Source organism: Balaenoptera physalus (assembly GCF_965194825.1).
Source record: "Balaenoptera physalus genome assembly, chromosome: 8".
Taxonomy (NCBI): Eukaryota; Metazoa; Chordata; class Mammalia; order Artiodactyla; family Balaenopteridae; genus Balaenoptera; species Balaenoptera physalus.
In genome coordinates this window covers 9,811,791-9,834,046 of record NC_138887.1, presented here as the reverse complement: position 1 = coordinate 9,834,046, position 22,256 = coordinate 9,811,791, and the positions used below count along the sequence as shown (strand labels likewise).

General features: G+C 43.1%; 2 protein-coding genes across 2 annotated transcripts in view; one reads left to right on the top strand and one right to left on the bottom strand.

Annotated features, from left to right (window-relative positions):
- COA1 (cytochrome c oxidase assembly factor 1) overlaps positions 1–22,256 on the bottom strand; it is a gene marked incomplete at its 5' end in the record, with an annotated part of 249,294 nt that overhangs the window by 123,013 nt on the left and 104,025 nt on the right.
- BLVRA (biliverdin reductase A) overlaps positions 4,959–22,256 on the top strand; it is a 58,632-nt gene continuing 41,334 nt past the window's right edge. The window contains exons 1-2 of the mRNA XM_082473629.1: positions 4,959–5,360; positions 19,161–19,193. Of these exons, the coding sequence (XP_082329755.1) occupies positions 19,182–19,193 (12 nt within the window). The 5' untranslated portion in view covers positions 4,959–5,360; positions 19,161–19,181. The remainder of the gene's footprint in view (positions 5,361–19,160; positions 19,194–22,256) is intronic.

The window sequence follows — 22,256 nt, the reverse complement described above, 5'->3', positions numbered from 1 at the left end:
GGGGAAACGCAGTCAAACCCTGGTCAGGGAACTAATATCCCACATGCCACAGGGCAACTAAGCCCATGTGCCACAACTACTGAGCCCACACACTCTGGAGCCTGCGCACCACAACTAGAGAGCCCGTGTGCCGCAACTACTGGGCCCGTGTGCTCTGGAACCCATGTGCCACAACTAGAGAGAAGCCCTCACACTGCAACGAAAGATCCCGCATGCCACAACGAAGATCCCACGTGCTGCAACTAAGACCCAATGCAGCCAAATAAATAAATATTAAAAAAACAAACAACCCCCCCCTCCCCAAACCCAAAAGAGCCTCATTATCAGTAATTACTTTCAATGTAAACAGATTAAACTCTCCAATCAAAAGACCCAGATTGGCAGAATGGATAAAAAAAATATGATGCAACTATATGCTGTTAACAGGAGATGCAGTTGAGATCCAAAAACACAAACACGTTGAAAGTGAAAGAATGGGAAAAGATAGTCCATGAAAATAGTAACCAAAAGAGAGCAGATATGGCTGTAATAATATCGACAAAATAGACTTTAAATCAAAAAAGATTATAACAAAAAGGACATTATATGTTAATAAAAGATTCAGTAAAGCAAGAAGATTTAACGATTATAAACATATACACACCTTGTTACAGAACATCAAAATATATGAAGCAAAAACTGACAAAATTGAAGGGAGAAATAGTTCTATAACAATATCAATAGTTGAAGATTTCAATACCCCGCTCACAATAATGGCTAAAAAAAAAAGGCAGAATATAACTGAGGAAACAGAGGACTTAACACAATAAACCAACTGATCTAATAGTTATCCACAGAACACTCTACTCAGCAACAGACTACGACTTCTCAAGTGCACATTGGGCATTTTTCAGGATAGACCATATGTTAGGCTGCAAATTAAGTCTCAGTAGGTTTGAAAAGGTAGATATACAAAGTATCTTCTCTGACCACAATGGACATAGTTAGAAATCAATAAAAAAAGAAAACTGGAAAATTCACAAAATTGTGGAAATTAAACAATATGCATTTAAACACCCAATGGAACAAAAAAGAAAATATAAGGGAAATTAGCAAATACTTAGAGATGAATAAAAATGAAAACATTACATACCATAACTTATGGGACTCAGCAAAAGCAGTGCTAAGGGGGAAAATTATAGCTATAAATGCTTACATTAAAAACAAGAAAGATTTCCAATCAGCAACCTAACTTTACAACCAAAGGAACTGGAAAAAGAAGAACAAACTCAAAGCTAGCAGAAAAGAGGAAACAATAAAGATTAGAGCAGAGATAGATGAAATAGAGAATATAAAAACAATAGAGAGGGCTTCCCTGGTGGCGCAGTGGTTGGGAATCTGCCTGCCAATGCAGGGGACACGGGTTCGAGCCCTGGTCTGGGAAGATCCCGCATGCTGCGGAGCAGCTAAGCCCGTGAGCCACAACTACTGAGCCTGCACATCTGGAGCCTGTGCTCCGCAACAAGAGAGGCCGCGACAGTGAGAGGCCCACGCACCGCGATGAAGAGTGGCCCCCGCTCACCACAACTGGAGAAAGCCCTCGCACAGAAACGAAGACCCAACACAGCCAAAAATAAATAAATAAATAAATTTATTTTTTAAAAAAATAGAGAAAATCAGTGACACCAAAAGTTAGTTCTTTGAAAAGATCAGCAAAATTGGCAAACCTTTAGCTACATGGACTAAGAAAAAGAGAGAAAAGACTCAAACTACTAAAATCAGAAATGAAAGTAGTGACATTACTACTGATTCTACAGAAATAAAAAGGATTGTAAGAGAGTACTATGAACACTTGTACAACAACAAATTGGAGAACCTAAATGAAATGGACAAATTCCTAGAAACACAAAACCTCTCAAGACTAAATCATGAAGAAGTAGAAAGTCTGAAAAGACCTGTAACTAGTAAGGAGATTGAATCAGTAATAAAAACTCTCCCCACAAAGAAATGTCCTGGACCTGATGGCTTCACTGGTGAATCCTACCAACATTTAAAGAAGAATACTAATTCTTCTCAAATTTGCAAAAAAAAGAAAAGAAAGAAAGAAAAGGAGGGAATACTCCCTAACTATGAGCCCATTATTACCCTGATAACAAAGATAGACAAAGGCACCCTAAAAAAAGAAAACTACAGATCAATATCCCTTATAAACATTGTTGCAGAAATGCTCACCAAAATACTAGGAAAACAGAATTCAGCAGCATATTGAAAGGATTATACACCATAACCAAGTGGGATGGTTCAACATATGAAAATCAATCAATGTAATGAAGGGGAAAAACCACATGATCACTCCAATTGATGCAGGAAAAGCATTTGAAAAAATTCAACATCCTTTCATGATAAAAATACTCAACAAACTAGAATAAAAGAAAACTACCTCATCATAATAAAAGGCATTTATGAAGAACTCACAGTGAACATCAGACTCAATGGTGAAAGACTGAAAGCTTTTCCTCTAAGACCAGGAAAAAGGCGAGAGTGCCCACTTTCACCACTTCAATTCAACACAATACTGGAATTCTAGACCGTGCAATTAAGCAAAAAAAAAAAAAAAGAAATAAAAGTCATCCAAATTGGAAAGGAAGAAGTAAAGTTATTTCTCTTCATGGATTATATGATCTAATATATAGAAAACCCAAATCCACAAAAAAAATACTGTTAGAACTAATAAATTTTCAACAAGGTAGCAAGTTATAAAGCCAACACACAAAAATCAGTTGCATTTTTATACACTGACAATGAGCTATCTGAAAAGAAATAACAAAAACAAGTCTATATATAACACCATCAAACTGAATAAATTACTAAGGCATTAACTTAACCAAGGAGGTGAAAGATTTGTACAATGAAAACTACAAAACACAAAACATTGCTGAAAGAAATTAGATGAGATCGGGTGCATTCAGGGTGGGATGGCAGTAGACTGAAAGAAATTAAAGAAGACAAATAAATGGAAAAGCAGCCCATGTTCATGGAGTGAAAGACTTAATATTGTTAAAATGTCAATTAATACCCAAAGTAATCTACAGATTCAAAGCAATCCATGTGAAAATTCCAACAATGTTTTTTGCAGAAATAGAAAAACACAGCCTAAAACTCATATGGAATTTCAAGGGACCCCAAATTGCCAAAACAATCTTGAAAAGGAGCTAAAGTGGACAACTTTACCCCTGATTTCCTGATTTCAAAACTTATTACAAAGCTACAGTAATCAAAACGGTGTGGTACTGGCATAAAGACAGAGATATTGACCAATGGAATAGAATAGGGAACCAAAAAATAACTCCCTGAATGTGGTCAAATGATTTTTGGCAACGGAGCCAAGGCCATTCAATGGGGAAAGGACAGCCTATTCAACAATTGTTGCTGGAAAAACTGGTTATCCACAATGAAAAAGAATCATAGGGAACTCCCTGGTGGTCCAGTGGTTAGGACTCCATGCTTCCACTGCAGGGGGCATGGGTTCAATCCCTGGTCGGGGAACTAATCCTGCATGCTCTGTGGCGTGGCCAAAAATAAAAAAGAATCATATACAAAAATTAGCTCAAAACGGATCAAGGACCTAAATGTAAGACCTAAAACAATAGAAGAAAACATGTCATGACATTGGATTTAGTAATGATTTCTTGGACATGACACCAAAGGCACAGGTAACAAAAGGAAAAATAGACAAACTGGACTTCATGAAAATTTAAACATTTTGTGCATCAACAGAGTAAAAAGGCAACCCATACAATGGGAGAAAATATTTGCAAATCATATATTTGACAAAAGATTAATATCCAGAATATATAGAGAACTCTTAAAACTTAACAACAAAACTTAACAACCTGATTCAAAATAAGCAAAAAACTTGAATAGATATTTCTCCAAAGAAAAGACACAAATGGCTAACAAGCACATGAAAAGATGCTCAACATCACCAATCATTAGGGAAATGCAAATCAAAACTGCAATGAGATACCTACCACCTTACACCTATTAGGAGGGCTACTATCAAAAAAATAGAATATGAGTGTTTGCAAGGATATGGAGAAATTGGGACCCTGGTGTACTACTGGTGGAAATTGGTACAGTCACTATGGAAAACAGTATGGTGTTTCCTCAAGTCATTAAAGATAGAATTACTATATGATCCAGCAATTCCACTTCTGTGCATATACCCAGAAAGTAGGGTCCCAAGAGATATTTGTACACCCACGTTCATAGCAGTATTATTTGTAATAACTAAACCGTGGAAGCAACTCAAGTGTCCATCAGTGGATGAACGGATAAGCAAAATGTGGATATACATACAATGGAATATTGTTCAGTCTTAAAAAGGAAAGAGATTCTACAGTATGATTTCAACATGGATGAACCTTGGGGACATTAGGCTAAATGAAACAACCCAGTCAGAAAAAGATACATACTGCATGACCCCACTTATATGAGGTACTTAGAATAGTCAAAATCATAAAGACAGAAAGTAGACTGGTGGTTACCAGGGGCTGGGGGCAAGGAATAACGGGGAGTTATTGTTTAACGGGGATAGAGCTTCAATTTCACAAGATGAAAACAGTTACGCGGATGGACAGAGGTGATTTTTGCACAAGGATGTGAACGTATTTGATACCACTGAACTGTACACTTAAAAAATGGTTAAGATGGAAATTTTATGTTATGTGTATTTTACGAGAGGGCGGGGAGGGGGAGAGAGAGAGACAGAGACAGAGACAGAGACAGAGAGAGAGAGAGACAGAGAGAGACAGAGAGACAGAGAGAGAGAGAGAGAGAGAGAGAGAGAGAGAGAGAGAGGCTTCCCTGCCTGTTCCACCAGGGCCGCGGCTACTAACCCAAAAAGGATCTAGCGGGTTCCACGTGGTGTGAGCGGGGCCGGAGGACTGGGAGGCGATACGCACCACTAGCGGACAGGGCACACCGAGCACAGCCCCAGACGCCTCTACAGGCCCGGGAGCACGCGCCTAGGGCTCTCCCTCCCCTGTGGACGCACGCCCTCGGCCCACTCGCGCAGGGACAGGGCAGGAGCTGGGTTGCAGACACTGCCCGGACAAGTTCACAGCCAGTCCTGCGGGTTCCGTAGGCCAGCAGAGTGCTGGGGCCGTGCAGTCCCGGGAGCAGGCGGAAGGCGGGACCCCTCCCCTCACCCCACTCCCCCGCCCCGTTTCTCCTCCTCCTTCCCCGGCTCCCCTCCCCCCGCGCCCCCGAGTCCCGTAGCCGGGCAGCCAATCCCAGCCGCGCTTCTGCCCGGCTGCTCAGGGTGGTGGCACGGAGCCCGGAGGCGGCTTGGAGAGCTCGAGCTTTGTGCCCAGCGGCAGGTAAGGTGCGCGGGGGGATCTGGGTCGCGTCGGGCTTTTCTAAAACCCTCAAGCAGGAGCCTGAAAACTGATGCTAGTGGGAGACCCGGCGCCCGCCCCGCTGCCGGGCCCGCGAGCCCTCGGCGCCGCCCACCTCGCCCCGCCCGGGCCCGGCGCGGATCTCGCTTTGTGGAGGCTCCGCTGGCCCGGGATCCCGACGTGCTCCCCAGGGAGGGCCTGTCTCAAGTAAACAAAGACCAACTATTAAAAACATTACATCTAGTTTCATTTGTAAAATGGTGATGGTTTCGGTTTTTATGCAGAGGTATTCGGCTCCTGCTGCGGGCGGGTGTCGAGGGTTCGGCCGGAAGGGAATCCGGGGACCCGCCGCGCTGGGGTTCAGCTCCTCGGTAGGAACCCTGCGTAGGTCCCTTAAGCTCTCCTGGCCGCGCTCTCCTCTTTGGAAACTGGAAACTCTTATGATGTCAGATGTTGTTCTGAGGGTTACATGAATTAAATGCACTCTTAAAAAAAAAACTAAGGCTGAGCTCCCAGCAACAACAGGGTTATCTAGACACAGCTATTTCAAAGTACTGATAACCCTGAATTGTTCCACAAAGGAACTAAGGTAGTTTGCAACAGAATCACGTAGAATAGTAACAAGTCAACATAGAATGAATGTAACCAGATATTGGGAGCAGAGATAATGTAAGACAGAAAATAAGTCCAGGGGAAAAAATAAAGTGTGAACTTGCTGTGAAAATGGAAATGTTCTGTATTTAATTAATTTACATTTAAATAGTGTGAGTCTATATGGAAAACAATATGGAGGTTCCTCAGAGAACTAAAAATAGAATTATCGTATGATCCAGCAGTCCCACTCCTGGGCACATACCGGGACAAAACTATAATTCAAAAAGATATGTGCACCCCATGTTCATAGCAGCATTATTTACAATAGCCAAAACATGGGAGCAACCTAAATGTCAATCGACAGGTGAATGGATAAAGAAGATGCGGTGCATATATGCAATGGAATACTACTCAGCCATAAAAAAAGAGTGAAATAATGCCATTTGCAGCAACATGGGTGCAACTAGAGACTATTATACAAAGTGAAGTAAGTCAGAAAGAGAAAGACAAATACCATATGATATCACTTATATGTGGAATCTAAAATATGACACGAATGAACCTACCTACAAAACGGAAATAGATTCACAGACGTAGAGATCAGACTTACAGTTGCCAAGGGGGACGGGGAGGGAGAGGGTTGGACTGGGATTTTGGTGCTGGTAGATGCAAACTATTACAGTTAGAATGGATAAACAACAAGGTCCTACTGTACAGCACAGGGAACTATATCCAGTCTCCCGGGATAAACCATAATGGAAAAGAATATTTAGAAAAGGAATGTACTTAGGTGTATAACTGAGTCACTTTGCTGTATAGCAGAGACTGGCACAACATTGTAAATCCACTATACTACTTCAATTTAAAAAAAGTGTGTGTCTAGTGGCTGCCTCATAGGACATTGCAGGTCTATATTGTTTTTCTAGTTGAGTCTCAAATTTGTCTCTAGGAAAGTAAACTTGGTCATTTGCATTGTTCCTGTTGTTTGAAACATACTTCATTCATTCATTCCTCAACCTGGCTTTGGGGCAGTGGTTATAGGCATCTGAGAGCATTTCGGAGAGGAGGAAAGTCACAGCTGTGGTTCATTCCGCATGAGGAGTAATCCAGGGTTTCTCATCCTTGGCACTGTTGATATTTGGGGCTGGATAACTCTTTGTTGGGGGAGGGCCGTCCCGTGTATTAGAAGATGTTTAGCAGCATGCTGGCTCACCGCCCCCCCCCCGCTTCTCATCATGACAATCAGCAGTGTTGGTTGAGACCACTTGGGTTAACGGAAATTGCTAAATTATTCATGACGTGCACTAAAGAGGTTCATATTCCAGTTTGCACGTAGGAGAAGGACTGAGATCGAAAGAGAGGCATAGCTTAAGCTAAGGAAGCTGTTTAGTCCTGGCTGTACAATCCACTTACGGTGAGATTTTGGTGGGCAAGTATATCAGTTAGGATGGAAACAGGAAAAAACCACAAAAATGCAAGACACTTTTGAGGGGACTCCATAGAAGAGGGGGTAGGATTCGGGGAACCAGCAAATGACAGTGCGACACCCCAGGAGGACGGCTGGCGGGGTGCCATCCCCACCCTGGCCGGAAGGGGCAGGGAAGGGACTGGGATACCAGAGCTTGGAAGTGGGGGCCGGGTGGGTGGGTTGGAGCACTGGAGGAGGAGCCGCCCTCCAGGGCTGCTGTGGCCCTGGCAGAATGCGGCCACTGTCAGAGTGGCAGCCCAGCAGATGGCGGATAAGTTCACCAGCCTCTCCCTTTGTTACGAGTCCAAGTTCGTACTGCTCAGCCGCGTGACAGGCCACTAAATTGAGAGATAAAGCGTTAGGGCAAGGCATAGCAGCTTTTTTTGGAAAGCCAGCAGACAGAGAAGATGGTGGACTTGCATCCCAAAGAACCATCTTACCCCCAAGTTAGAATTCAGGCTTCAGAGGGGAGGGGGTGTGGCAGGTTGTTTAGAACTTCTTGGTGGGCCAGACCCGGAAGGGGATGTGCTTGCAGCTGTACGGGTAGGTCTGCTGTAAACCTCCAACAAGACCAATGTGATTCTCTGTTGTGCAACTTTTTATCTCTGTATGAATGAAAATTGTTATACATTTAAAGGTCAAGCCTGGGAGGCAGAGCCTTGAGAATGTGTTATCATGTATATTTCAGGCTGTAGGCAACATTCTTTTACAAAGAAGTAGAGCCAGCATAACGAAGCACAGGCAGCAGAGTGCAAAGGTGAGAGCTAAAGGAATAGATCCAGTATGGAGTCAGGTTTGTTCTTCTCTGTTACACCTTTCCCCTCCTGTACCCACTGATCTCCTCCTCTGGCCAGTCCCTAGTGGAAGCTGGAGGGCGAAGCAACCCAGGTGATGTAGCCTGGGAAGGTCAGCCAGCTCCCGAGGGGGTGGGAGCAGGGCAGATGGAGAGCCACCAGAACCGCGAGTAGCATGTGATCTAAAGTCTTCTGCCTCTGTAGAATGAAAGTTTGAGGGCTCTAACTCTTAAGGGTTACCAGGGGAGGAAAAGGAGATAGGCAAAAAATGTTTTTGAAAATTAAAACATATAACACACGCAGGCCACTGCTGCTTCTGACCTCTGACTCTGTTTCAAGCAGTAAGGTCAAGTCATGCTGTTTTAGCTACTACAGGATTTTTTTTTTTCCAGCTTTATTGAGGTATAATTGACCAAAAAATTCTGAGATAAAGTATACAGTGTGATGATTTGATATACAGATACATTATGAAAGTATTCTCTCCGAGTAAATTAACACACATGTTTACTGGTTTTGGTTTTGGTGAGAACATTTAGGTTCTACTCTCAGCAGATTTCAGTTATTCAAGACAGTGTCATCAACTATAGTTACCATTAGATCCTCAGACCTTATTCATTTTGTAACTAAAAATTTGTGCCCTTTTATCAACCTCTTCCCATTTCCCCTATACCCCAGCCCCTGGGAACCACTTTTCTAATCTCTGTTTCTGTGAGTTTGGTGTTTTTTTTTTTCTTTTAGATTCCACATATAAGTGATACCATGCAGTATTTGTCGTTCTCTGCCTGGCTTATTTCACTTAGCATAATGCCATCCAGGTTCACCTATGTTGTCAAAAATGACAAGATTTCCTTCTTTTTTAAGGCTGAATAATATTCCATATATTGTCATCCCTTGGTATCTGCAGGGGATTGGTTCCAGGAGCCCCGGTGGATACCAAAATCCTTGGATGCTCAAGTCCCTTATATAAAATGGTATAGTACAATGAGTATAGTTGGTTCTCCCTATCTGTGGATTTCACATCCTCACGTATGGAGGGCTGACTGTATATGGATCACATTTTCTTTTTCCTTTCATCCGTCAACACCTAGGTTGTTTCCGGGTCTTGGCTGTTGTCATAATGCTGCAGTGAACATGGGAGTACATATATATCTCTTCAAGATAATTATTTTGTTCCCTTTGGATATATATCCAGAAGTGGGATTGCTGGATCATACAGGAGTTCTATTTTTAATTTTTTGAGGACTCTCCATGCTGTTTTCCATAGTGGCTATACCAGTTTACATTCCCATCAACAGTGCACAAAGGTTCCCTTTTTTCTACACCCTCACCAGCATTTGTTATCTCTTTTCTTTTTGATAATAGCCATCCTAACGTGTGAGTTGATTTCTCTTTATGGTTTTGATTTCAGTTGCCCTCATGATTAATGATGTTGAATGCTGAAAACCTTTTCGTGTACCTGTTGACCCTTTGTATGTCTTCTTTGGAAGAATGCTTATTAAGTTTCTCTGCCCATTTTTAAAAAAAATTTTTTGGCCTTAGTGCGTGGCATGTGGGATCCTAGTTCCCCAACCAGGGATCGAACCCATGCCCCCTGCAGTGGAAGTGCAGAGTCTTAAGCACTGGACCGCCAGGGAAGTCCCTCTGTGCATTTTTAAATTGGACCATTTGTGGTTTTTGCCGTTGAGTTGTATGAGTACCTTGTATATTTTGGGTATTAACCCCTTATCAGATATGTAGTTTGCAAATATTTTCTCCTGTTCCATGGCTTCCTTTGCTGTGCAGGAGCTTTTTACTTTCATGTAGTCCGACTTGTTTATTTTTATTTTTGTTGTCTTTGCTTTTGGTGTCAAATCCAAAAAAATCATTGCCAAGACCAATGTGAAGGAGCTCACCCTTTATGTATTCTTCTAGATTTACAGTTTCAGATCTTAGGTGGCGCCGTACAAACGTTAGGATTGCTTTTTCTATTTCTGTGAAGAATACCATTGGAATTTTGATAAGGATTGCCTTGAATCTGTAGATCACTTAGGGTAGTATGGACATTTTAATAATATTTATTCTTCCAATCCATGAGCACAGAATATCTTTTCATTTATTTGGGTCTTTTTCGATTTCTTTCATTCCTGTCTTACAGTTTTCATTATAAAGATCTTTTTTTAATTGAAGTATAGTTGATTTACAATGTTTTGTTGATTTCTGCTGTACAGCAAAGTGATTCAGTTATACATACATATACATTCTTTTTTTATGTATTCTTTTCCATTATGGTTTATCACAGGATATTGAATATAGTTCCCTGTGCTATACAGTAGGACCTTGTTGTTTGGCTCAGCCATTCTTACCTGTTTTGATGTGGATATTTTCTCATTCACCAGATGTGTAGGAGTCGCTAAGCTAGTTTCTGGATCTCTTTCAGAAGGGATTGCTCCCAGTGTAGCTGTACATTCAGTGTGTCTGTGGCAGAAGGGGAGCTCAGGAGCCTTCTGTGTTGCCATTTTGGTCAAATTTACTGCAGGATTTCTTTAAACTTCTTAATCCTGCATATTCCAACTCAGTTGTGCTGTTTGGTGCACTATTATAAAACATATCTTTGCTGGTGCCTGAATAAATAGTTGGATATTTTCTATATATCTTGTACAGAATGATTTTTCTTGTAGCTTAACTGTTTACTTTTTTTTAATCATCACAGAAACCACATCATAATACCTCAGAGTTTGTAAAGGCCTTATAGTTTCTCACCTGATATCTGAGAATTTGCAGCGTCTTAAAAAAAAAAATGCATGAGAAATATATACACGTATCAAATTATCATAGGTACAGCTTAAACTTATAGGGTGTTATCTGTCAATTACATCTCTATAAAGCTGGAAGAAAGCTGCATAGGAAAACAAAATAGGCACAAAACAGCAGAAAAGCATCATATGCTCAGCGTAGAGCATAACATGATTTATGCAATTAACATCAAGGTCACAGATAACACACTGTGCAATCTTGCTTATAAAAAAAAAAAATCTTGACTGAGCTGCTAAGGAAAGAAAATACATTCTTTCTAGCGAGTTTTTAAATTGTTAAAGACAAAAGTTACATTTACAGGGATTCCTTCTGGGTGGAAGATTTATATTCCTTTGGCCCCCGCCACACACACTTGTCACACATTTGTGCTGTGCTCGGATGTTCCAGCAGTTTGTTGTTTCCAAAAGCACTTGGCCAGAAAGAACTCGTCTTTCAGCAATAGGAGACCAAGGTTTTGACCTGGACTTTCTGGGGGATCAGTGCCTAACGACATGTATGGGCCCCCCTGGAATGTCCTGGTCTCACCCCACTTTTAAAATTTAGTTGCACTCCAGTTGCATTGTTTGCAATTATTTGAGTTAATAAGCTGCTCTTTTAAAGAATGGACACACCCTGATAAGCCTAAATACAGGATACCAGATGTTCATTCCTTAGTAAGAGTGCTTTGACTCCTGGTATAACATTCTCTTCTGTTATATCAAGATCACTCTCAGTAAAAAGCAAAAGGTTTTGAAACGGCCGCCACGAGGAGGAACATGGAGCAGGTGGGAGGGGCCTGAAAGTTGGGGTGGGAAGGACAGCGGCTTCTGTTTGGAGAGAGTGCCAAGGAAAGCTTTACCTGTTCAGCACTGTTGTGCCTGGCGTCTCAGGGCAGCAGCTTTACTAGCTCTGATAACCTGAGCTTTGTCCTAGTTCACGTGTGTCTGTCTGCCCCTGAGAGAACCAGAAGAGAAGCTAATAACCTCCAGTTAACCAAGCCAAACATGGAAGAAAGCTAAAGCAAAGGAGAACAAAATAATAGAAGTGAGTTAGAATTTATGGCACATAAGCACCAGAAGAGTGTGTAGGGGTCATTTAACTTTGTCTGAGCTCATCCCCCCGACCCCCAGCTTTTTCAAGGTGCAGGAACCAAATTGCTCAGAGACCATGTGCCCTGGCCTCTATCACAGAGCTAGTGGGTACCCAGGCCAGGTCTAGAACTAGTCTCTTTTTTAAAAAATTTATTTTATTGAAATATAGTTGATTTACAATGTTGTGTTAATTTCAACTGTACAGCAAAGTGGTTTAGTTATACATGTATACACATTCTTTTTCATATTCTTTTCCATTATGGTTTATCACTGGATATCGAATATAGTTCCCTGTACAGTAGCACTGTGTTGTTTATCCATTCCATATATACTAGTTTGCATCTGCTAACCCCAAACTCCCAATCCACCCCTCCCCTACACCCTCTTCCCCTTGGCAACCACAAGTCTGTTCTCTATGTCTGTGAGTCTGTTTCTATTTCGTGGATAAGTTCATTTGTGTCACACTTTAGATTCCACATATAAGTGATATCATATGGTATTTGTCTTTCTCTTTTGAACTTACTTCACTTAGTATGATAATCTCTAGGTCCATTTCCCAGAGGGTAGCTTGTCTGCTGCAGGAGATACTGGGGAAGGAGAAGCCTATTTGAAAATGCTTTAAGCAGGTTATTTATGCAAAAGTGCTGACTTTTTTCCTTTAACTTTCTAGTGAACCACCGCAGCCTGAGCTGTTGTTTGTAATTATGCAGTAATTCAGGAACTAACTTGAGATTCTTCTCTTTTCTTTAAGTGGCTTCCCCTAGAGAGGCATACCATATATTTCTGGGTGGGAAGGCTGAATGAGCAATCCTATTTAATTTACAAATTTGATGCAATCATAGGTACAGTTCCTATGGAATTTTTTTTTTTTTTTTTAACTTGACAGAGCTGTTCTAAACTTCATCTAGAAGTCTGAGCGAGCAAGACTAGATAAGAATACTGAACAAGTTAGTGAGAGAACTTGAACTACCAGATAGCAAAACATACTGTAAAGCCACAGTCAGGTAAACAACATATTATAGGCATGGGAAGCCGGGTCAGTGGCACAGCCCAGAAGGTGAAAGAAAGAATAACCATATGCATAAGAATTTAAGTATGAGCCATTGGGGGAAAGAATGAAAGAGTCAGTAAATGATGTGAGAACAACTCAACTATTTGGAAAGATTACAGGAGAGTCTTATCTCATGCCATATACCAAATATAATTTAGATTGATTAAAACTAAACAAATAAAGGGGAAAAAAGTTAAAAATCTAAGTGAAAATTGTATATATAAGTCTTTCTAAACATAATACTAAAAGTCAGAAACTTAAAGCCTTTTAGGCTTTTAAATATTATTTAAAATATTTTCAATATTGTTAAAAATATTAAATCCTTGAAATAAAAAACAAACAAAAGTAAATCTTCTTGCACCCCAATGTTTATTGCAGCACTATTTACAATAGCCAAGACATAGAAGCAGCCTAAATGTCTACTGACGGAGGAATGGATAAAGAAGATGTGGTACATATATACAATGTAATATTACTCAGCCATTAAAAAGAACAAAATAATTCCATTTGCAGCAACATGGATGGACCTAGAGATTATCATACGAAGTGAAGTTAGTCAGACAGAGAAAGACAAATATTATATGGTATCACTCATGTGTGGAATCTAATTTAAAAATGATACAAATGAACTTATTTATAAAACAGAAACAGACTCACAAATTGCTAAAACAAACTTAACGGTTACCAAAGGGGAAATGTGGGGGGAGGGATAAGTTAGGAGTTTGGGATTAACATACACACACTACTATATATAAAACAGGTAACCAACAAGGGCCTACTGTACAGCACAGGGAACTCCACTCAGTATTCTGTAATAACCTATATGGGTAAAGAATCGAAAAGAGAATGAATATTTGTATGTGTATAACTGAACCACTTTGCTGTACACCTGAAACAAACACAACATTGTAAATCAACTCTACGCCAATAAAAATAAATAAATAAAAATAAAATACACTAGAGCACAGGGGAAAAAAAGTAAATCTTCTTGTTATAGGGTTAGGTCTTAGATCTTTTAGAATGTATTAAATGTAGAATAAAGTTCTCCCTGGGTTCTGTTCAGACTTTAACGGGTCTTGGCAGGACAGTGGGGAGGAAGGGAGAGATGTGTGATGGGCAGGGAGGGTGCTGAAAGGTGGCCTGGGGTTGCTGCCTACCACGACAGTGCCATCTTATTACAAGGGAAGTTGAAAGCTGGAGAAGGAGGAGTATAGAAAGAATCCTGGCCAGGATACCCCTGTTGAACGTGCTTTATAAGTAATAATGCAATTCACCCTTGGTAATCGACCGCTGGTGCCAAAGGCGGTAAGGTTTCTAGATGGGGTCCTTTCTCATCCATGTGCATCTCTGCAAATTGGTTTGGTTTGGTTTTGCTTTCCCCAGATTCTGTGGGAAAGGTAGTAAAGTTCATAAGTAATGTTTTATTGACTTTTTATAGGAAAGCTTTTCTGGAAGTTCTTATTAGAAAGGGAAGACAAGCAGCAGTAATGTTTCTACAAGAAAAAAGGACTCAGGGCAATTTAGTGATTTCTCTTGTGGAGACTGGAGACAGAATTGGAAAGCAGTGGTTATTACAAGATACTGAATATATCAAGAGTTCCCTGTGCTCTACAGGAGGTCCTTGGTTATCTATTTTACGTATAGGAGTGTGTATCTGTTGATCCCAAACTCCTCATTTATCCCTCCCCACCCATTTCCCCTTTGGTAACCATAAGTTTGTTTTCTGTGTCCGTGAGTCTATTTCTGTTTTGTAAGTTAGTTCATTTATATCATAGTTTAGATTCCACATGTAAGTGTGATATCTTATGATATTTGTGTTTCTCTGTCTGACTTACTTCACTTAGTATGATCATCTCTAGGTCCATCCATGTTGCTGCAAATGGCATTATTTCTTTCTTTTTTATGGCTGAGTAATATTCCATTGTGTATATATGTACCACATCTTCTTTATGCATTCATCTGTTGATGAATGTTTAGGTTGCTTCCATGTCTTGGCTGTTATATATATATCACATATATGTATAATATATATATAATATGTATGTATATGTGTATATATAACTAAATCACTTTGCTTTACACCTGAAACTAACACAATATTGTAAATTAACTGTACTGCAATAAAAAGGTTAAATCTTGGGGCTTCCCTGGTGGCGCAGTGGTTGAGAGTCTGCCTGCCAATGCAGGGGACACGGGTTCGAGCCCTGGTCTGGGAAGATCCCACATGCCGCGGAGCAACTGGGCCCGTGAGCCACAATTACTGAGCCTGCACATCTGGAACCTGTGCTCCGCAACAAGAGAGGCCGCGATAATGAGAGGCCCGCGCATCGCGATGAAGAGTGGCCCCCGCTTGCCGCAACTAGAGAAAGCCCTCGCACAGAAACAAAGACCCAACACAGCCATAAATAAATAAATTAATTAATTAATTTAAAATTTTAATAAAAGGTTAAATCTTGAAAAATAAATGTTTAATTGAAAAAGAAAAATGGGAAGCAGCGGAATTGCTAGGTCAGAGTTCGCTTGCTCACATTTGGGATTTTAATAGATGTTGCTAAACTGCCGTCTGTAGAGATGATACCTACCTATCGTTCCCCAGTAATAGGTAGGAGGAGTTCCCTGGTGGTCCAGTGGTTAGGACTCTGAGCTTTCACTGCCGGGGCCTGGGTTCAATCTCTGGTTGGGGGACTAAGCTGTGTGGCAAGGCCAAAAAAAAAAAAAAAAAATCAGAGATATTTGACCAACATGTGGCAAATGTTTTGATCTCTGTCAGTCTGACAGAGCATCTAGGTAAAGTCATTTCACAACTGAGGTTGAGCACTATTTTAAGAGTCACCAGATTTTCCTTTTCCGGGAATCAGAGAGCATTTTAGAGCTGGAACAAACCTTAGAGATGAAGTCCAGCCATTCAGCCTACACATGGAGAACCTGTTTGGCTGTGGTCACTTGGCTAGTCCGTGACTGAAGCCAGACCAAAACCCCAGGTCTTTTATTTATCATAAAAGCTCTCTGGGTGTGTGTAAGACAGCCCTGGAAAGGTCTCTGGGGCAGTCTGGGTTTGGCTCCATAGCCAGGAAGCTGGAAGTTACAGCACAGGGCCACAACACCGTGACTGTAAGGCCAAGTGCTTTAACCCACCCTGAGCTTCAGATCCCTCATCTGTAAAATGGAGTTAATATTAGCCTTTTTGCCAGGGTTTCAAGGATTAGGGATCATGTAGATAAAGCAGCCGACACAAGCTGTCTCACAGCTGTTACCATCCTCCTCATATTTCGTTGTCTGACTTCCCCACCCATGTGTAAGGGACACTTAACACTAACATTTTTTTTTTTTTAAGTTTTATTAGGACACAGCCAGACCCATTTGTTACACATTGTCTATGGCTCTTCCCGTGCCTCTTTTTTTTTTTTTTAAATAAATTTATTTATTTATTTATTTATTTATTTATTTTTTGGCTGCGTTGGGTCTTTGTTGCTGCGTGCGGGCTTTCTCTAGTTGCAGCGAGTGGGGGCTACTCTTCGTTGCGGTGCGCGGGCTTCTCATTGCAGTGGCTTCTCTTGTTGCGGAGCACGAGCTCTAGGCGCTCGGGCTTCAGTAGTTGTGGCACACGGGCTCAGTAGCTGTGGCTCACGGGCTCTAGAGCGCAGGCTCAGTAGTTGTGGCGCACGGGCTTAGTTGCTCCGCGCCGTGTGGGATCTTCCCGGACCAGGGCTCGAACCCGTGTGTCCCACGTTGGCAGGTGGATTCTTAACCACTGCGCCACCAGGGAAGCCCACCACTAACATTCTTAACAATATGAGTAAAGCACCGTAGAGTGTTGGAGCGGGCATCTGTGCCGGGCGGGCAGCCCGGCCAGGCCCTCCGAGGAGCCCCTGCAGTCCAGACTGTTGCCCAAGATGCATCCTTGACTTAGTTCTGGCTTTGTCGGCAGCGTCCTGGTTGTCCTTCGGAGGTATTTTATGCACGAGAAGACATCACACCCATACTGACTCCCCAGGACCTGAGAAGAAAGCTCACCCTCTTTGTCCTCACTCTCTGCTTTATTTAGTGTCTGGCTTCTAGCAAGTTCCTTTTTCTCAGATTTTCCAGGAAACTTGAAAAGCCTCCAGATGGCAAAAGGAAAGACAGCATGTGTGCTGGCCAGGTTGGGTCACGAGACCCACTGTCGAAGCAGGAAGGAGGAACAGGAAGGGAGGAGGGAGGGGAATTGCTGAAAACGAGTTATTTTCAACACACAGCCCAGGTGATCAGCCCAGGTTATCTTAGGATTGCCAGGAGTCGAGGTTTTTAAAAATGGGTGCTATTTTCGCTATTGCTAGTCACGGTTAACTTCACTATGCCTAGTCCTTCCTATGTTTTGAAAGAGAATAGGATCAAATGCAGGGCCGGGTCCAAGGACGGAGGCTGCCTCAGCCTCCCTTTGCGGAGGCCCTGGAGGGCCCTCCTTCCCCTCCTCGGCTTCTCGGGTGCATCCTTTATGTTGGCTTCTTGGACAGCCCCCCAGGTGGAAGGGCCAGAGCGGCTTCCTTAGACCCTTCTCCGTCCCCTCTGGCCACCCACCTACCATCCTAGTCAAAATAAAGTGGCAGTTCTAACAGCTCTGAAAGTGAATGAGAACGTTCATTCTTAGGGGCCCATCTGTTCTACTCTCAATTCTAGCGGTGCTCTGAGAGTGGCTTTCGGACCATCTGAGCACGACCTCCTGGATGCCTGTTGAAAATGCACATTCTTAGCCTCCCTCCCCTGTAGAAACTCTGGGGGTGGAACCCAGAAAAGCACGTCTCCAACAGGCAGCCCCAGGAGTCCATTAATGTTTGGGACCCCTGTTATTCCGCGCTAGTTCCTTATTTCTTTTCCTTCTCTCTCCTGTTTCCCATCATCTTCCCGTTTTCTTTCCCTGTGACTCATGCTTGCTTGTTTACTCTTCCTCCTCCTCAGTGCTAAGGCTTCAGAGTAGCCCACTGAACTGGTGGGGTTGTTTTTTTTTTTAATTTTTATTGGAGTATAGATGACTTACAATGTTGTTAGTTTCTGCTGTACAGCAAAGTGACTCAGTTACACACATGTATCTATCCCCTCTTTTTTAGATTCTTTTCCCAGATAGGCCATTACAGAGTACTGAGTAGAGTTCCCTGTGCTATACAGTAGGTCCTTGTTAATTATCTATTTTATATATAGTAGTGTGTGTATGTCAGTCCCAATCTTTTAACATATTTAAGTCCCTTGGAAACTCAGCGAGGAGAGAAGAAGTATGTATTTCTTACTGCCTTGCTTGTCCCCATGAAAAAAGGACAGACACAAAGCTATCCTCTCCAAGCACCGACTTTGGGGAATGCATCATTCTTTTTTTTTTATAAATTTATTTTATTTTATTGATTTTTATTTTTGGCTGCATTGGGTCTTCGTTGGTGCACACGGGCTTTTTCTAGTTGTGGCGAGCGGGGGCTACTCTTCATTGGGGTGCACGGGCTTCTCATTGCAGTGGCTTCTCTTGTTGCAGAGCACAGGCTCTAGGCATGTGGGCCTCAGTAGCTGTGGCACACGGGCTTAGTAGTTGTGGCTCATGGGCTCTAGAGCATGGGCTCAGTAGTTGTGCTGCATGTGCTTAGTTGCTCCGCGGCATGTGGGATCCTCCCGGACCAGGGCTCGAACCCGTGTCTCCTGCATCGGCAGGTGGATTCTTAACCACTGTGCCACCAGGGAAGCCCTGCATCATTCTTTGAAGTATACAGAAGCATCCCTTCTAGTATAAGAGGGGGACCTTGGGGGTTGGCAGTGTTCTTTAGAGAAACATTACTGGTGTGATGTCCCCAGGGGGGCCAGCGACCACCTGTCTCAGATCAGACACCGGCCTGGGTGCCCTCACTGGAGGGCACAAGGTGGTGAAGGCATTTGGGGAAGAGGGGGCCAATGGGACAGGAAATGGGGGGAGAAGGGGGGTGGCCAGGGAGAGTGTCGGCGGGGAGTTTGGGGCGGTGCCACCAAGGTCCTGAACCTCTGCTTTTGTCTTCACAGCTCCTGCAGAAAGAGACCAAGATGAACGCAGAGGTGAGTCGTCTAAAAGGACCTGTTTAAGGATGCTTTTTTTGCAGTGTCCCTCATTTCTCCTTCACAGAGTGTCTTCTTTCCTCCAGAGTTTTCGGAAACATCAGCACAAACTTGAAAACATGTCCCCCTCCTTCCTGCCACCACACATGGCTCCAGGTGATATGGGAGGAATTAGGCCCCTCTGAGTTCTTATCTGTGTCAGTCCAGCTTCAGTGAGATGAGGATTTATCTACTTGAGTTAATCCTGAAACAACACTCCCGGGTTAGGGGTGGAGTGGGCTGGGCCATGGGGGCTGCTGGGCCCTTGTGTTATTCTGGGGACACTTAACTCTGCTTACAAGGACCTTTCTCTGCATCAGCCCCCTGTCGTCTCACTTCCACTCAACCTGGTCTTCCATCCAACGAGATGCCTAGTCTCTCTGTCCCTTTGTTTTCTCCTGACCCATCAGCCCCTTCTGCCCTCTCTCCCTTCCAGGTCCAGCGTAGATGGTGGGGTCCACCTCTTCGACTGCTCTTGTGCTCGCGTCTCCAACTCCTTTTCCCCTTGTCCTCTTGATCCCCCATGGCCAACCCAGAGGCTGTCCCCACAGGACGGTGGTGTTGGGTGAGTGGCGCAGCTTCATGCTGTTTGCGGCTGGCAGCGGTCTCGACCTCATCTCGGTGCTCGGCACCCCACCAGCCCCGCTCCGTAGCCCCAGGCGGCTCTCTTTCCCTTTGCCCTGAACAACCAGGTCTGGTCTTCCTCACTCCTCCTAGCTCCCTCCTCACTCTTAGCACCTGGGTCACCTTTTACTTGACGGACAAAAAACTGGAACCATCAGCCATCATCTCTCTCAATTCCTGACTCCCTGTTTGTCTTGTTCCTTTTTTCATAGTGGAAGGAATGCTTATCAGTGACAGAGCTCCAGGCTGCGAGTACAGGAAAACGCAGTTTAACGTGGTTTTTATCCTGGAAGTCCAGAGGGAGGGCAGGCATCAGGGCGGGTTGATCCAGTGGCTCAGCCATCTTATCAAGGATGTCCAGGGTCTTGTCATCTCTCTCCTCTCATCCAAGTGTTGGCTCCATCCTCGAGGTAGCGCCCCTCAGGGCTCTAGGATGGCTGCCAGCAGGGGTGGGGACTACACGCTTCCTCGTTCACTCTGAGCGGGAGAAAGAGGTGGCTTCCTGCAGCTCCCCCAGAAAAGGGGGAAAGTCCTTTCTTGAAGCCTCCACCAAACTCCTGCTTAGGTCTTACTGGCCAGAACCAGGTCACATGCCCGTTCCTGGACTAATTACTGTGTCAGAGGAGCCAGGATTTTGCCAACTGGCTTAGACTAATCAGTCCCACCCGGTGCAGCTTCCCCCTCTACTCCAGGGCTGGATCTGGGAAGAAGGAAGGGGAGTGGACACTGGGAAAGGACCTATCACATCCCGTCCCAGACATTTCTGGTGAAAGCGTATTGACTGAAAAACATGCACACCTAAAAGTTGAGAATCATGTTTTATTCTGCTGACTTACAGAGGACTTAAGCCCAGGATACAGCCTCTCAGGAAACTCTGAGGTACTGCTCCAAAGAGGTAAGGGACAAGCCAGGATATATAGGGTTTTTTGCCCCCAAAAAAACCCCCAGGCAATTGGAACATCAAAAGATTACTGTTAAAGGAAAAAGGACATCTCAAGTTAATGACTATCACTTTTCTGTGTATGGGAAGATGCAAGAGTCTAGGCTTATTGAAATCATTCCCTTGATGTGCACCTTAGCTATCCAGGGTGCCTAAGAGCAGTATCCTGCTGTTTCCCATCCTGAGTCCCCTCTGGATGCACCTCGGGGGCGGCTGCAGTGGCTGAGGGCTTGATGGCCTCGATAGCCTTTCTTCACTGAAACGGCAGGCGACACTCTTTGTCTGCACTCTGAATTGCAGACTCTGCTGCCTGTTCAGACCTTGTACCGCCTCCCTGATTACCTCCTTGACCAGCTGCACTGCTGGGCTCGTTTCTCCTCGATCTTTCCCGTCAACATTTCCAACTACTTTAGTTTTTACTTTCTTCAGAACAAAGCAACACATGCGGTCTTGTCAAGCTACCGTCATCCTATTTTTCTCATGCCCTTCAGAAACTCATCTTTAATAGTAGTTTTTTAATATAATTCAAATAAGATACGTGCACCCCTATGTTCATAGCACTATTCACAGTAAACAACCTAAATGTCCATGGACAGAGGAATGGATAAAGAAGATGTGGTATATATACAATGGAATACTACTTGGCCATGAAAAAGAATGAAATAATGCCATTTGCAGCAACATGGATACAACTAGAGATTATCATACTAAGTGAAGTAAGTCAGAAAGAGAAAGACCAATAGCATATGGCATCACTTATATGTGGAATCTAAAATATGGCACAAATGAACCTATCTATGAAACAAAAACAGACTCACAGACACAGAGAACAGACTTGTGGTTGCCGAGGGGGAGGGGGTGGTGAGGGAGGGAAGGACTGGGAGTTTGGGATGAGCAGATGCAACTGTTATATACAGGATGGATAAACAACAAGGTCCTACTGTAGAGCACAGGGAACTCTAGTCAATATCCTGTGGTAAACCATAATGGAAAAGACTATAAAAAAAGAATATAGATATGTGTAAAACAAAAAAAAAATAGCTTTTAAAAAATTTAGTTTTGTAATAACGTCAATACACAGACCTAGTACAAAACTCAAAAGCTATATACAAAACATTAAATAGTCAAAAGCAAGTCTCCCAACTACCCCATCCCCCCAGCCTCCTCCACCCCAGGGCTGACCTCTGTTAACCATTTTCTGGGGCCTCTGCCGCCTTATCCGAAGGCCCCGTAACTCACTCTAATTCTCATGTTCTTGGAAGTTGTGGGAAAAAAAAAGAGTAAAAACTTAGCATTAATATTAAGCTCATACAGCCTGGCCCGGTAAGAATTCTATCAATCATCAGCCACCCCTTCTGTTGTATAATTTCGACCTCTCCTTCTTTGGTGCCTTTTCTCTCTCAACCTTTTAAAAATATTCCCAGACCTTGGGTCCCCCTCTACCTATTCTGCCTTCTCTT